This window comes from Sitophilus oryzae, unplaced genomic scaffold (assembly GCF_002938485.1).
Source record: "Sitophilus oryzae breed Bouriz unplaced genomic scaffold, Soryzae_2.0 scaffold_1494_pilon_pilon, whole genome shotgun sequence".
NCBI lineage: Eukaryota > Metazoa > Arthropoda > Insecta > Coleoptera > Curculionidae > Sitophilus > Sitophilus oryzae.
Genome location: NW_022146163.1, coordinates 4,272,564 through 4,290,129, shown reverse-complemented (window position 1 = coordinate 4,290,129; position 17,566 = coordinate 4,272,564). Strand labels below are relative to the sequence as shown.

The 17,566-nt window shown below is 31.8% G+C and overlaps 1 protein-coding gene across 6 annotated transcripts in view; it reads left to right on the top strand.

The window, feature by feature from the left end:
- The window catches only part of LOC115877525 (nuclear receptor coactivator 7), a 311,115-nt gene that overhangs the window by 104,494 nt on the left and 189,055 nt on the right, over nucleotides 1-17,566 (top strand). For 2 of the 6 annotated variants that reach the window (XM_030893746.1, XM_030893744.1), the window contains exon 1: nucleotides 5,837-6,264. The exons of 3 other annotated variants lie outside the window; for them this stretch is intronic. In XM_030893746.1, coding sequence (XP_030749606.1) covers nucleotides 6,244-6,264 — 21 coding nt within the window. In that variant the 5' untranslated portion in view covers nucleotides 5,837-6,243. Of the gene's footprint in view, nucleotides 1-5,835; nucleotides 6,265-17,566 lie in introns of those variants that run through there. One more of the 6 variants, XM_030893745.1, reaches the window with a different exon arrangement.

Here is a 17,566-nt window from a genome sequence, read left to right as displayed (position 1 = left end):
TAATCGTTCACACTCCTTGTTCGTTGTTGTAATCATGTTCATAAACACACTTGTACTGTAAAGAACTATTATATCCACATTTTTTCCGTAGTTTGAAACATAGAATTTCGAAATTCAACATTCTTATTTTAAAATATCAGTTTGTCAACTAAGAAAACAAAAATTCCTCTTGTTCAATAACATATGCAAGCTTAATCTGCTTTTATCATATCTTGGTTCAAACGAAGCTGTATAACAACAAAATAACTTAATTAAAAAAGTGATCTACATAAAACGGTCTCTAATTCGCAATGTGAAACAAATATTTATTATGTACTTATGTATATTGCTAAAGCTAAATAAACTGTAAGGGATTAAAACAGCAATAAACGCAAAAGCTTTGCTCCACAACTACTGGTGTTTATGACAAATATATGTACATTTAAACCACATTAATTTATAATACACCTTGAAATAATACTTGCGATAAAGCAGGGCAAATATTTATATCGTATTATGACTACGTATTTCCTCTTTATATTAATTTATAGAAGTACAATGAAACAAAAAATCGTTCCCTCGTATTTTTCTATTATTTTTAAATAAAATATTCCATAAGTAATAAATTATTAGATTAAAGTTTTCGGAGATGATGTACATGAAGGCCTGAAATATATAAATAATAGGTACTTAAAAGTAATTAAAATGGACCAATAAAAAGAAAAAGTATATACCGTAAGAGACAAATTGCGAGTATGCTCAATTTTAGTCACTTTACTAAGGTTAAATTAACCGCTCGGTAAATTCCTAAATTTTTCAAATTTTTTGACAAAATTATGATTATTTTTGAAAAATTTAATCTATTATTTGAGAAAAAAGCAATTTTCATGATCCCATGATAAACAATTTTGAATCATAGAAAACAATTGAATGCATGATAGGTAGTTAATTCTAATAATTTATTATTTTTCAGCTTGTATTCTTTTGCATTACTTAATTAACTAATTTTAAGTAAATTCGGTAAATTTCTGTTATTTTCCTAACATTTTTTTTTCTATTGATTTGACGATTTGAATTTATTTGTACAAACATTCTTGCCAACATAAAAAAAAATCTAAATCCAACTAAAGAATGTTTATTAAAATAAATCAACTATACTTAAATGGTTTAAACTTCATTAGACTTGAAGAATTCTTAATTCCCAACCTTTTAACACTTATCAGAATTGTATATTATTACAGTAATAGATTAAATTTTTGAAAAATAATCATAATTTTGTCAAAAAAGTTGAAACATTTAGGAATCTCGATAAATTCCTTAACTTTAACCGTGAATAACTTTTGAATGAGTAGGTTTATCGAAAAATTGTAAGAGGCCTTTTTTGTAGAGCGTTCGGTTCTGTGATTGTCATGGCTCCGAGAGAACAAGATCGAGGGAAAAAAATATTTTCAAAAAGTGGCACATTCCCATGTAGTTTAAATAAGCCACTGTCAATAGTCAATATAGTCATTAACAATAATGTAAAAAACATGCATGAAATTTATAATATAGATACAATTTTGGACTCGATCAGTTTTTTGTTCGTTATAAATATTAATTCCAATTTTAACATAAATTGGCAGCTTATTAATGCTTCCGACAACATTATGTATTACGAGCATTCTAAACGCATTGGGTTTTAAATCGTTGTCTTGGCACAAAATCAATTTATAACTTGGCAGATCTATTAGGGTCAAGATTACATACACTATTGATATCAATAAATTAATTATATTGTTGTATGTGACGGAGATGTTATTAAAACACTTTATTGTAAAAGCTTTCAACCGAAAGATATTATGTGTAAAAGATTAATGTTAATATGTAAAACTACGCTTAGGAGTAGTGAATGAAAACAGTGACAATTCTAGCGATTTAAGAAGCTGCACTTATTTTATTATTGATTTCCAGGGTTCCAGTGCTTGACTTTGAGTAAAAACATAATATTATCGTTGATTGAAGTAATAAGATGCGCAGCTTTATGGGCGATTTCGTGGCACAAAGCCTGCCCGAGATGAATATTTGGAATATGTACCTTACCATAACGTCGCTTCATGTTGAGTTCGTGTATATTATCAAAAACAAAAAATGCACAGTATACTTCATTAAAGTATACCTTTGCCTAACATTTGGGACCGGTTGTCATCGGGTATTCTTTCAATTGCAGGTTCTTGCGCGCGTAGGTATTTTAAAACATACCCGATCGCAACATTCCACCACGTAGATACGGAGGTTATTTTTGTTCCCTCGTTTTTAGCCTCTGGAATATTTGTTTACGTTTTGTCATTTTTTGTCAGCATGTAGTATTGTTTGTTTGAGTTACTTACTGAGTTACTTACTTAAACCAAATCCCAGGATTATCGTCATAGTTACGCCGATAATGAAATGGGTATTTCTATGTAGCACATATATGAGAATATATTTATAGACACATCATTGTGTGACCAAACTAGTTCTGCGATTACTTTAGTTTTTAACATCTCACAAAATTGGCGGTCTTCCATTGGTTTGCGCTATACATACTGAGCAAAATGAACCTAGCTACACGCTGGTTTTACCGTTATTAAAGAAAGAAGCTATAGAAAATAACGAGGTGGGTAAAAAATTTGATACGGATGTTGTCATGTCAGATGATTCTATTTTACTACAAATTTTTCCAAATGCTCGATTACTGTTATGCGCTTTCCATGTGTGTCAAGCCTTTTTGCGTTGGCTTTGTGTTGCAGACCACAACGTTGGCATTACGAAAAGACAATCATTTATGATAAATAATTATCATAATTATTCAATTAATTAATCAATTAGGATAAAATTCCGTAATATTTTGTTTGTAACTGATCCAGAAGAAGCACTCAAATTGTATGACGAATTAATTAGTGACGAGTATGTTCAGAGAATATCAGCTCTCATGAATCATTTGAGTAATTTATGGAAACGACGGCATGAATGGTGCGTTTATTATAGGTTGGATTTACTTACTCGAGGAAACAATACAAACAACATTACGGAAACATCTATACGCATTCTTAAAGACTTTGTACTCGATGCGATGTAAAGCGTTTAATGCATGCGCGTAAAAACAAGATATGGGCCAAGGAAAATTAAAGTTCAAAGCATAACACTGAGCCGACGTAAAAACAGAGGGATGGTAAAAACCAAATCTAGCATTCAAGGTGGGCGGCCGTCTAACATATAACGAAGAAATCTGGGAAAATCTACAAGTAAGAAAGGGAAGCATAACGCTAAATTAAAATTAGGTTTTATTTAGGGTAAAACTTGTTTGTGTTCTTTTAGTTTTTATTTCATATTACAAAAATTTCTTTTGTAAAAACGCTTCTATATTATCCTCATGTTAACTTTCTCTTTTTTCTCTTAATCCTTATAATTTCTCGATCTACTTCTATAGCGTAACTACAACTGCAACTCTATAGTCACAAGCGGGTATATTATAGTAGTTCAGAATTGCACAATGCGCTGCTTGAAATTATACCCCACAAAAATGTTGCAATGAGGTATATTTTGAAAACCTATCCGCGGCATTGCATATTTTTATTGTATACACGAACTCAACACGAAGGGACGTTGTGGTAAGGTATATATTCCAAATATGCGCCCGAGATGTAGCTGGCGTTACCGTCAGTCTGTCCGAGATTTAGATTAGCTCTGCTCCGCTGCGCGCCGATAGTCGTATACTTATGCCCACTTGCACCGTTTGTATAAACTTTTTTTAAAGGCTAAACAGTGATTAACTATACATATTTTATTATAGTTAATCACTGTTTAGCCTTTAAACAAAGTTTATACAAACGGTGCAAGTAGGCATTAAACTATTAAATTTTACCTTAAACCATTAAATGTTTTCATATAAAAATACATTTTTCATAGCAAAAAAGTTACAGCGATTTGTTCAAAATACACATTTTTGAAAAACAACCGGCAAACAATAAACAATTCTGCATGTTAATCCCTTTTAAGTTTTCGTGGAGAACATCCACGATCATTGTACCTTTTGAATTGTCCACCCGGCCTCTTTTTATCGTCTACAAGCTCACCGTATAGCAGGGATTTCGGTATGCGGTTTTCGTGCATTCTGCATACGTGACCAGCCCATCTTAAGCGGGATTTTGAATCATGACTTCAATACTCTCGCATTTAGCTTTTTTAAGGACCGATAGGTTTGAGACATGATGGAATTTGATTCTTAAGAGTTGTCTAAGGTGTGTGTCTCTGTTGCGACTTGTTTAATGCGTTTATGTGTCGGCGGTACAGCACTCAGGTTTCGCTTCCATATAACATGGTGGGGATTATTATTGCTCGGTACACTGCAAGTTTCGTTTTTGTGCTCAAGTCATGATTATAGAAAACCCTGTCTTTTAATTTCCAGAATGCTCTTGAGGCGCTGTCCTGTGCTGAATTTCGATATTGGAGTCGATATTTGCCTTTTCCAAAATCAAACTGCCGAGACGCAATGGAGAAAAAAAGAAATTGTAAACTCAGTTAACAGCGACAACCAAAAAGTAAAGAGGCAACACAGCAATGAGATTTTTGAATGTCCGGAGTGCGGTAGGCAAATAACATCACGTATCGGGCTTTTCAGTCACAGAAAAGCTCACGAAAGGAAATGTTTTGACCATCTTCTGATGCGTGTCAAATACTCGTCAGCGAGTAATGGCAGTAGTAGTAGTAGTAGGTAGTAGTAGGAACGATGTAGGAATTCATCTACATATTCCAATAGTTCTCCGATTTTTATAGCATTGTTGTGATCTTCCGAGGGACTGCACATGCTTTTAGTTTTGTCGATGTTCAGCTTAAGGCCCAAAGCCTCGTATGCCCAGGTAATTTTGTACGTGTTTTTGCCCTGAGTCTTTTTATGCTGAACAGACCGCCGCGCCGTCGTATCTGTATCTAACGCCCAATCCTCTCTCCTGCAGTTTGCTGTCCACCATAATGTACACCGCTGCCATGAATATGTTGTTATGGAGGGCTTTTACACACTGTAAGAAATTTGTTGGGTACTCCAAACTTTTTCATAATTGCCCAAGGTGTATCTGTGTTCACAGAGTCGAAGGATTTTGTTAGGTCGATGAATGCAACATAAAGTTTAGACTGCTGCTGTTTTACTTTTTTCTGTAGTTGGCGGATGGAGAATATGGAATCGCCGGTTCCGCGGTTGGTGCGAAAACCCGTTTGCGATTCTATGAGGAGTTTTTCTATATGTGGGTGCAGGCGGTTTGACATAATTTTTGCAAGAATTTTTCCTCCGATGGCCAGTAGTGAAATTCCCCGGTAGTTTCCGCTATCTGGTGCACTTCCGTTGTTCTTAAATATATTCACTATATTCGCGTTGCCAAAGTCCTGAGGTACCTCTCCGCTTTCCCATATTACATCGAAGAGAGCCTTAAGATGACCACTAAGTTCTTTACTTGCACACTTATAGATTTCCGCCGGAATCGCGTCACAGCCAGCTGATTTATTTTTTTTAATTTGTTTTATGGAGGCCTTTATTTCCTGTTCTGTTTTTTCGTGTTACCACATCGCATCGTTCCAGATGTTTGAGCACAGCGAAGTGGGCAGATATCGGCTAGTAATCGTGATACGCAGTTTTAATATGCAAATTCAAATCTTTTACGTGATTTCATTTATGTAGACGCGTTCTATTGACTTCTTCCGACTCACCTACCGTGTTGCTTACTCCGGCGCGTCCGAGTTCCTTCCACTCGAGCATAAGCGGTACGACGGACGCCGGTGACGTCGGTGAAAGTGCACCACCACCTCCGCCTGGCCTAACGCACCAGACAACGACACCAGCAGCAGGAATCCTGCTATCTGCTCCGGTGACGCCGATACCGCTCCGTCCGCAGATCGGGTTAGTGCACCGCGTCGCGCCGCTATCAGATAATTCAGATCCGCCGAGCTAGTACCGACATCAGTACCTGAAGAGGCTGCTTAGTTTTGTTGCAAGTATCGTCCAAGTCAGTGGTTACAGACCCTTTCTTGACTTTGAATGAAAGAGTGTATTTAATTTTGCAAATATTTTCCGTCGGGGATTACCTACAGATTGATTTTTCTTTTGAAAAATATACTTTTTTCGGGGACTTGCGAAGTGAAAGTTCAGTAATAGTGTGTTAAATAGTGCTGTTAGTGATATTGTTCTGTTATTGTTATGGAGGGTAAAATGCTATTGTGTAGCGTTCTTGTTTGAGTGAAAGACAAATTCGCACGAGTATGAGTCAGGAAGTTTTACAGGTACATTTTTAATTTTAATTATTTTTTAAGACTTTTGGGTAATTTAAGACTTATAGGAATATTTCTTTAAAAGGGCTAAATTTACATAACTTTTGTAGAAAATAAAATCATATTTAACTTAATAATTATCTGAATTAATAACTACATTTTTAAAAGTGTATGATAAAAAAACGACTTGTAGAATTTGGCTTGGATATGACTATCGATGCCACAATGACTTCATTTCCAAGACCATTCTTACGCAGTTTTTTTTTCGATCGTATGGTTTTAGGATCGTAGTTAATATATTAAAAATGATATATTCTAACGTGATATAATTCGAAGGGACATTTAGTGGAACATCAGAGAATCAAAACATCCTGCAGGTGCATTAAATGTATATTTAAAATAAATTTAATATTTATTTAAAATTAAAAATATTCATTTGAAATATTTACTTAATACTTGCTTATGCCATGTTATTTTTAAGATCTTAGATAATTTAAATACTTAAAATAATTCTAACGCCCGTGTTATAATTCCATGAGTCGGATGTATCAACACTTCAATAGGATTTAGATTTTGGAAAAATAAAAACACTTTTTTCATGATTAATTGGAAAAATATATATTCAACAAATATGGTAAATAGTTCTGTATCAAAATAATTAGTTAGTTAAACTAAAAAATTTGCTCGGCTACAAAATAAAAATACAAAAAATGGATAAAAATGAAATGATGAAAAAAAATAATAAAAAGAAAACAAAAAGTGAAAGTATTATGCAGGTGGCTTAAAATATATTTTAAACAACAATTTAACCCAAAAATAGTATGGTATTTATATTCCATCTTCGAGTACCTACTCGAACCTCTAAAACTACTAAAACTAAACTCTAAAAAAATATTTTAATGAATATTTGAAAAAATACTGCAAAAATATTTTGATTTTTCTTAAATAATGTTTTTTTTTCCTTTTTTTACGGGCATTAATGGTCACAAGTATCTATTGCAAAGTTGTGAAAAATTTTACAACTAATTTTGCAATACTTAAATTGAAATATAATAAATATTCTCTTAAATATTATATTATCATGTACTATACGCTAGTACGACCGTATCATCTGCGAAGCGAATATTGTTAATCAGGGTACCATTGATTTTGATACCACGTTCTCTATAGTGTCTCGCGGAATACCGCTTCGGAGTAGATGTTGAAAAGGAGTGGGGATAATACACATCCCTGCCTGAGAAGTATTAAAAAAATAATATTAATAAATTATACCTACACATAATTTAAATATTTTTTTGAGTATCGCTGTTTGAAATCGCTGTAACTTTTTTGCTATGGAAAATTTTGTATTTTTATGAAAACATTTCCAAAGCACTTTTTTACGGAGAATTTAGTGGTTTAAGTATAATTTTTTTAAAATTAATAATTTAAGAATTATCAACAGAAAATTTGATTTTTTATATGGGACACCCTGTATATTTTTAATTTATTGAAAAGAATTTAAAATTACCTTTCCAAAAATATAACACACTTGATATTTTGCTCGATTTCTCTTCGAGATATAGAGTATATAAAAATTCGCCGGCTTTAAATAAGTAGGCTTTGAACGGCACCGGCTGTAATGCAAAAAAATTCTAGCTGTGAGCATCAATTAAAACGAAAATAATATTTGCTATGAGAGATGCAGAATTTTATAAGAATTTAAAATATATTTTACCAACATCAACACATTTAAACTACCGTATGATCGAATAAAAACGGCGTCAACGATGGCTATGAAATGAAGATCGCTGTCATTTTATATGTAAAATTATATGGGAAATGTCATCGATCGTTATTTCCAAGCCAACTGGACGCCGTTTTTTTTCGATCATACGGTATATCTAATAACAATAAAAATAAATAGCAAACCAAGACATGAGGTTTTGCTACAGGTGTCCGACATATCAACCGTCTTCTGTTATGGACAAACGGGGCAGTTTTTGAACATTTCTCGCGGAATTCATTAACTCAATGAGGGTGAAAGATACCCTCTCATAACTGCTAAGTATTTCTAATTCTTGTCTAGATTATACGGAAGAATAAGGAACCTTTATTCTTCCGCAAATATATCCATAGGATTAGGTCCATGGTAACTAAGTCAGGCGGCCTCGACGGCTAACGGCTGGGATCTTGGTTAGCTATTCAATTATTCTTGAAATTGGCTGCAAAAATTTGCTGATAACTTTAGCGTTCAGAGGTGGTGCGTCGCGCGTCGTCTTGCTGGAAAAATATGTTTTCGAGTTCCATTAAAAAAAAGGGCATTTTATCATCAATAAGGGGTCCAAAACAAAATATCAAGTGTGCTATATTTTTTAAATAATAAAATATAGAGGGTGTCCCAAATAAAAAATCAATTTTCTGTTGATAACTCTTAAATTATTAATTTTACAAAAAATATACTTAAACCATTAAATTCTACGTAAAAAAGTGCTTTGGAAATGTTTTCATAGAAACACAAAATTTTCCATAGCAAAAAAGTTACAGCGATTTGTTAAAAATGCACATTTTTGAAAAACACCCCGTAACTCCGAAACGGTAACAGATATTGATGTGGGATTTTCACCGTCATGTTTTTGATGAAAATTGAGCTCCAGATACAGATATTAGTTTTCGTCTATCTACTATAGAAAAGGGCGTTTCGCTTTAAAAAGCATCCAATTTGTACAACCAAACCCTGTACATTTATAATTTCATGTAATAATGTTCTTCTCTTATTGCTATGTTGTCTTAGAACATATAACACACAGTTCTTACACCTGCACGCAAACAAGGAACTTTCCAAAATAATTCTGGTAAATTACACTAAAAACTATTATAAACAGTCTTACATATATCTGTACCTAAAGTATACTTAAGTTAAAAATAAATGCTAGACTGAATTGTAAATATAGCAAATTCTGGTTTGTTTGAAGCTCTACATATACGTATTATTTTTGTATTGTAATATGTAACTATTTGATACATCTAGTGTATCAATATTAGTTCATTACACAAAATAAAATATGTATAGCTTCAAATAATATGATTAAGAATATGATTCGGGCATCTTTTAGCCACGATAAGACACGAAAAACATTAGACGATCAAATCTATTTTCCAAGGCTTCTTGATTAAAAATTAGTGTTATTGTGACGATTTTTCTGTCGTTACCCAAATAGAATGAAAAAAAAATCCGTTGCTCAGGGTTAGAGGAAAGCTGGGTTCGTAGGTAAGGCTTCTGACTCACAGTGACTTTCTAATGTTGTTAAAAAATAAAAAAAAATGATAATATATAGGCTGCAGAGATTTTAATATTGATGTTAAGAATTCAAATAGGTATGGTCAAAGACAGTGAAAAGGGCGCCACTTACTTTGTTTATGAGAGTGGTAAAGTAAGAAACCAAAAAGAAAAATACGATATCACAACATAGCTATAAATAAAGCAATCAACAGCATTAAGGGTCTATTATGTTTATCAGGAATAAAAGTCAGAAATAACTATCCTACATTAAACATTTATTGAAAACGAACACAAGTATCAATTAGTCACAGTGATCCCAATAAAACCGCAAGTTATTTTAAATAGATTCGAATTTAGTAACTGTATTCTTTGAACTAAGTAAGCTACTTAATATAAAAACAGGTGAAATTTATGTATGTCTCAATACGATGATGTTTCGAAACATGTCGTGTACAAAAACCTTTAAAATGAATACGTGTTAATAATTTTCATATAAAATATCATAGCTAAGTAAGAGTGTACTGTACGAATCAAATTATAACTTATAACGTTAAATAAAAAATAATTTTGACTACAATATGTGGGATAAATAGTGATAATTTACCAGGTTATTAAATCTGTTGTCTCAAAAATTATAAAATAAAAGCGTACCTTGTGTATCAAACTTGAGACTTATCTGTATATAGTTTCTTATGATTTAAACAGGTAGGTAGGTATTCTCCAGACTAACAGAAGTGGATGCAGATGACTATGGCAGGAGAAGTCTTCGATATCAGCCAAAAGAACGATTGTAATGTCAGGAACACTGTCTTAAGGTCTGCATAGGTCCATACAAAATGAAAGTGGGTGAAACATACAATAATTACTGCATTATTACTGCATACCATGTGGTAATTACTGAGTACCATGTGGTAGTTACTCTATAAATAAAAAATAGTTCTCAGGACAGATACTCAATAAAAAAAACTTACGGTCTGAAAATCAGCTTTACATAAATATATTCAAACCATATGCCGATCCAAACCAGTAATTAAATACTCAAATAAACGAAATAAAAAACGGAAATAACTGAAATAGAATTTAGTTAGATAGGGCTATATAAAATGGCGGATAAACTTACGGTGATCATTCCAAGAAGAAACCAAACAAATACGATCTATACTCTGGATTGCATACTTTACAAGGTTTTCAAATTTCCAAATCGGATACCCATGCAATGGAAATCGAAAAGTGGATTCAGAGTGCTTTTCACTGGAAAATTTGTCGGACACCGAAACACGCGTCTTCTTCAGATCCAAATTTTCAGAAAAAAAGACCTTCTTCTCAGTTTCAGAACCGAAACCAAAAAAAAACCTTTTCACCACAGACAAAATGAGAGAGAAAAAAGTGATATCATATGATCGAAATCATTAGAACAGAAAATCGCAATCCACAGCGAAGTGAGATTCGGACAAGTGAAATGCAGTTAAGGAAGTTTGGCATATAGCGAATAGATGGCGCTAATAAACAAGACAAGTGAACTGTAATAAATGAAGTTTGACATCTAGCGAATAGATGCGCTAATAAAAATTAAATATCGAGACAAGTGAGCTGTAACAAATGGAGTTTGGTATCTTTGGCATTTAGCAAATAGATGGCGGCAATACTAAGAAATTTAAATAAAAATAGACCTTCAAATTCAATTTTATTAGAGGAAATAAAAAATGCTACATTATTAACTTTTTTTTTATTAAAATACGATTTTTTTAAGCGACGAAGTTGACATAATATGATATGTCATTCTATTTAGAGTGTCATTTTCTATCGAATAAAGTAAAAAAATACCAAGTGTGCCATTTAAAAATCAAAAGCTGAAGTCATTTCGGGTAAAACAGGACGTGACCAAAAACAATTGAATACATCAATCAATCCTAATTTATGTCATATAGTAACATACCAAATCTAATTTTTTTATCTGAAAAAATAAAAAAGTTATAGGGGATGACGCACTTTTGAGACTCAACCGGTATAATGTTTTAGTTAGGGTATTTTTATAATCAAAAATTTACGTTTTATATCAACTTGGTATCATTTATTTCAGTGTATCCAACATAATTGGCACATTTTTTCAGTTTCTCAGTACTAATAAAGGAAATGGAGAAAGCTACGATTTGTAACATTTTGTTGCTATTGAATAACTGTAAATCATTAACTATGTTACATTAACGTATTTTTTCAAAAAAAATGTGTATTGCTTAACAAAGTTTTCAACGAATAGATTTTGGTAATTCAACATTTTCTTTCATAATATCCTTTAACTTAAGGTATATATTTTTTTAAAACCGTCAAGTTAAAAAATTAGATTATTTATTAGGAATACAGTTATTTATTAACCTAAAGAATATATTACATTAACTGAAAATTATACAGGGTGAGTCTTAAATAAGTGCAAATATTTTTAGGGGTAGTATATTTTGACCCCAGAAACACGTCTATGAGGTTTTCTTAGCGATTTTTTTTTAAAAATTTTGATTTTTTTTTAAATTTTAAGTTGAAAAACATAATATCGTCATAATATGGTAACATATATAGTACATTAAATTTACAAGAAAGAAAACCCAGAAAAAATGCAGTGGTTCTCAAAATTTATTCAAAAACCCATTTTTTTCTTAAATTTTCTAAGTAAAATAACTCGGTTATTTTGGAGTTATCTGAAAAACGGTAAAGAAAAAATATGTTTCTTTTATCGAGATCTACTAGCCTTGAAAATATTTGCACTTATTTAAGACTAACCCTGTATAAAAAAAATTGTTATACAGGATGAGTCTTAAATCTTAAATAAGTACCAAATATTTTCAGGGCTGGTAGATCTCGATAAAAAAAACATATTTTCTCTTTACCGTTTTTCAAAAAGTCCAAAATAGAGGTGTGTAGTTCGTGAACGAACTAGTTCCAATGAACTTCCAACCCCGGAATGAAAGGAACTAGTTCCCGATTTCTCAAAGAACTGGTTCCTCAGGATTCCGGGATCCGAGACTGTGACCGATATATAATAATATGCGACGTGGACGGATCGGCCAGCGCGATCGTAACTCGATGCTAAGTGGGGAGTGGGAAGTGCCAGCCGTATGTTATCGGATCCGGACCTAGAGCCCGCCTAGGCCCTAGAGGAACTAAATAAAAGACTAGTTTACGTACGGATCGGCCTGATCGGCTAGCGCGATCGATGCTAGGCAGGCGTGGGGAGTGCCAGCCGTATGTTATCAGATCCGGACCTAGAGGAACTAATTGAAAGGCTAGTTCACGGGAATCTATTCAGTCGGCAGATCCGAGAAGGCGACGACGATGGATTCGGCCTTGTCTATTGCTACAGCCGGCGTAATTACCACAGAAAACTGTCGTGGATATTGTTTTTGATTTTTAGTTTGTTCTTTGAATATTTTATGGGAATGTTTCCCTTTAGGTCCTTAAAATTAAGAAATATCTTATAAAACGAAGTAAATATTCTGAATTTTTAAACAAAAACAAAAAGCTTGAAATGAGGAAAAATACAATTTCTTGTAAAATTTTTGTATTATTTGCCCCAATTGATTCGTGATATACTTTTTTAAACTCTGATTTGAGTTTCTTTTTTATTTTTTTATCTGCAATAAAACTTACCTATATGACTCACATTAACATGTTAATCTTTGGGTTAGGTTATGTTTTTGGATGTTTTGTATGTTATTAACCGGGTAATGTCGACATTAACCGGACATCGGATCTTAACCGTAACATATACATTATAGAAATTATACAGATCATACTGTGAATAGACTGACAACGAAACCCATTAGCAAGCAACGGAGATGTCAATGTTAGTCGGGAACTATTGTGAACTAAAGACCTAGTTCTAGAAACTCTTCCTCTGGAGGAACTAGAACTAAGGAACTAGTTCCTCCCAAGGAACTAGAATTCCCACCTCTAGTCCAAAATAGCCCAGATATTTTACTTTGAAATTTTCAAAAAAATAATGTTTCGTTTAGTTTTGAAAATCACTTTTTTAAAGTCCAAAATATCTGTAACGGTATAAACTAACCCCACTCTGTAAAATCTTTATTTTTGTGTAAATTAAAAAACTTTATTTGTGTATTATTAAATCATTTTATAAAACCAGTTTTTGAAAGATTTAATGATTATCAGTGAAAAAAAAGCAAACTTTAATAAAATCAACCTGTTTTTAACCATAAATATGTCATTAATTTAATTGGATAATTTTTTTTCCCATTCTATAAATACATGATCGTTTTAATTGACCCATTTTCCAGGTTGCCTTTTAAAATAAATTAAACTTGATTTCTGTACGTTAGTTGTCTGTCTTTCTTTCATATCAAACGGATCTGAAAAAATAAATAGTTTAATGTTATAATTGATCTGATTTTCACCTTGTTATTTAGATTGAACAATTAGTTAATGTTTTAATTGACATATCTTTCAGCCAGTCCTCTAATGTAGAATTATTCATTGATTTACATTTGTATACCTATTTGTCAGTTTCTTTTCTAAAAAAGATACGTCGCCCTTTTTAAATATAAAATAAATATTTAATGTTTTCTGCATTATCCAAAAAAATTTCTGCTGGATTTAGTTTTTCAAATAAATACTCAACGGTTAAAATAACCTATTCCTGACCAATGTGATACGTAAATACGTCAGTGTCACATTTGACCTCGTTATCGGGATCTGACCTCTAAAATAAATATGTCAGAGTTTTGATAAATACGTCTCGTCAAAATATTAATATGGTTGACCTATTTTAAGGCAAATTTTTTACATCGCTTGTAGACATACGTTTTCAATAACATACATATATGATAATTATTGTCCTATTTATGAGGTCTGTCTTTTAAAATAAATACGTCAAGAATTTAACAAATACGTCTTGCTTTTCGTCCGTCAAAATATACTATTTTGTATAATCGACATAACTGTTATCAGTCGCATGTCTCTTTTTTGATGTAAGGGCTATTCTGGACTGCCATTGCTTGAAAAAAAGGATCTCTCAGTCGAAATGAATATGACTTTGTCCCAAAAGATTGGCGCTTTTCAATAGGGCCAAGAACGACGTTTCTTTGCCCAAAGCATTAACTATCTTTTCATAAGCTTTAACTAATTACTTTGGAGAATAGAAGAAGTTATCTGTCCAAAGTATTTCACTTTTGACCCAAAATTAATATGCAAAGAAGTTCTTGCTACAAGAACAATAGTCTCTTTGATTCATGCAAAAATTCTTGATTGAAAAGGGACATTTCTTGATTAAAGAGACACTTTTCTTAAACCAATAACGAATATCATTGACTCAACTAAAATTTATTTTGATCTAAGAGAAGTCTATACATCATATACAGGCATATTAAGAGGTATATTATTTTCTGATAAATTTAGGTTTTCCTAGTCTGGTAGTAAGTAAAGTGATATTATTTTCCTCGATAGTAGGTAGTTATGTACTTCTGCTTCTTCACTCCTTGGTATTTTTTGGGGTGGTTCATCGCTCTACAAATTACAAAAAAATGTTACATCGCGATTAATCAAAGCGAAGCAAACAAATTATTAAAATTATAAGCTTTGGTTACATTTTGAATTTTTTAATACGACGACTTGAAATTCTAAAATTTTTGTAATTATTTGCACAAAAAAATCGATACCTATATTCTTATTCTAGGGCTGTATCCGCCACTGTTGGCAGGGAATATGGGGATAGCAAGCAGCAATAAATCATATTCGTATATAAAAGCTTTTTTTTCAAACGTCCCAAAAGTATTAATTTTTGCGACGTGATTGACAATATAAAAAAGGTCATTTTAACGCCTAGGGATAAAAGTAAAGCACTTTTACGCCTGAGCATAAAGGTACGAAAATATACAGGGTGAGTCTTAAATAAGTGCAAATATTTTCAGGGCTGGTAGATCTCGATAAAAGAAACATATTTTCTCTTTACCATTTTTCAGATAAGCCCAAAATAACCGAGTTATTTCAGTTTGAAAATTAAAAAAAAAATTATTTTTTTTGAAAAAAATTTGAGAGCCACCGGATTTTTTCGCAACCATGGAGTAAAGCCGTAACTATGGTAATATCAGAGATTAAGAAATTATACCGTGCGAAAATTTGCTGTGAACAAGCAGTTCTAAAAAGTTTTCGAAAAATATACAGGGAAATTAAAAGAAAATGCACGATTTTCAACATCTTTTTTTTGCGAGAAAAACCTCATAGACGTGTTCCTGGGATCTAAATATACCACCCTTGAAAATATTTGCACTTATTTAAGACTCACCCTGTATTATTAAACCGATATAAGTGTCAAATTCAACGAGCGTAACCAGAGTTTCTCGATATATAGGGTGAGTCTTAAATAAGTGCAAATATTTTCAGGGCTAGTAGATCTCGTAAAAGAAACATATTTTCTCTTTACCATTTTTCAGATAAGTCCAAAATAACCTAGTTATTTAAGTTTGAAAATTAAAAAAAATAATATTTTTTTTGAGAAAGTTTTGAGAGCCACCGAATTTTTTCTGTATTTGCATTCTAAAAAGTTTTCGAAAAATATACAGGGAAATTTAAAAGAAAATGCACGATTTTCAACATCTTTTTTCAGCGAAAAACCCTCATAGACGTGTTCCTGGGGTCGAAATATACCACCCCTGAAAATATTTGCACCTATTTAAGACTTACCCTGTATAATTACATACCAGGTATTACTTTTAAATCTTTTTACATTATATATTATTTGGAACGTTTAAAATTATTTAAAAAATTGTTTTGTTTGTGACGTTTGAAACAAATTGCATGTTCTATTCGGAGTAAAAATGACTTTGTGCCTGGCCTGTAATGTCGTACGTCAAACGTACAGTCTTGTCACAAAAAGTATCATTTTTATTTCTAATAAAACAATAATATAAAGCTAATTTGTCGAAACATACAGAATATTGCCGTATTAGTTGACTCATGTATTTCGAACCATCCAAATAAAGAAATATGATGAGTTAAATATTTGTTTTAAGTTTTTTAATTATTTGCTTTAAATAGTGTTCTTCTGACTTTAATAAAATTTTAAAGAAAGCAATACTGATTCAATACATAAATTATCAGAAATTAATTTGATAATCTAAAAATACTATCTGGTACCTGTGATTAAGGGGCCGAGGATGTGCAATTAATTTTTGGATTTTCTAAAAAGTAACGACAGGAAACAATTAAATTGATTTTCAAAAAAATCCGTTTTTTTCTAATAACTCAACAATCCTTGAAATTTTTACAACTTTTGATGGCATCTTGGTGAACAATCCCAAAGCGCAACTTTGCCCCAATTTAACCATGTTCGTATCTGTTACGGTTACCGAGATACTAAAAATATCAGTCAAATATCATTTATTTATTAACTTTCATTTGCATTAAATTACGTGAAAAACTATTAGTTATGATCTTTATGTAGGAAATGTCTTAAGTGCTAAACTTGCAAGAGTTTTGCAGGATGGCTTACCAAGATTACTTATTAGTCTGCAAGATCAAGACCAAGCAGCCTTGGTCTTCATAAAATGAATGAAAATTAATTACTAGTTGAACTCGTCACTTCATTTATTTGAAATGTAATCTTAAGAATTTTGCACACATTTTATAATTATTATCAAACATATTATTTTACTAATCAAGTGTTTACGAATTATCTCTGAAAGGGTTTTAATTCATGTACTTAATATTTAAAAGAAATATTCGTCAAATTCTTTTAAGTTTCTTTCTATTTATGAATGACATTGAAAACAGATAAATCATTATTAATGATTTTTAAATACTTTTATGAAAGTATGGAGTATTTTTGATGGAGTGGCTGGATTTTTGTTATTTGCCATAAATAATGCGGATATAGTAAATGCTTCAATAATCAAATGTAGATATAATTAATTGATTTTGTCGAAAAATTCTATTTACACAGCTTCAGGATGTAATTAATTACTTTATTATTATGTAGTTAAGATGTGTGTACATAAAATATGTAATAAATCGTATTTAAGGACATATATTATGATCTTATTTCATAGA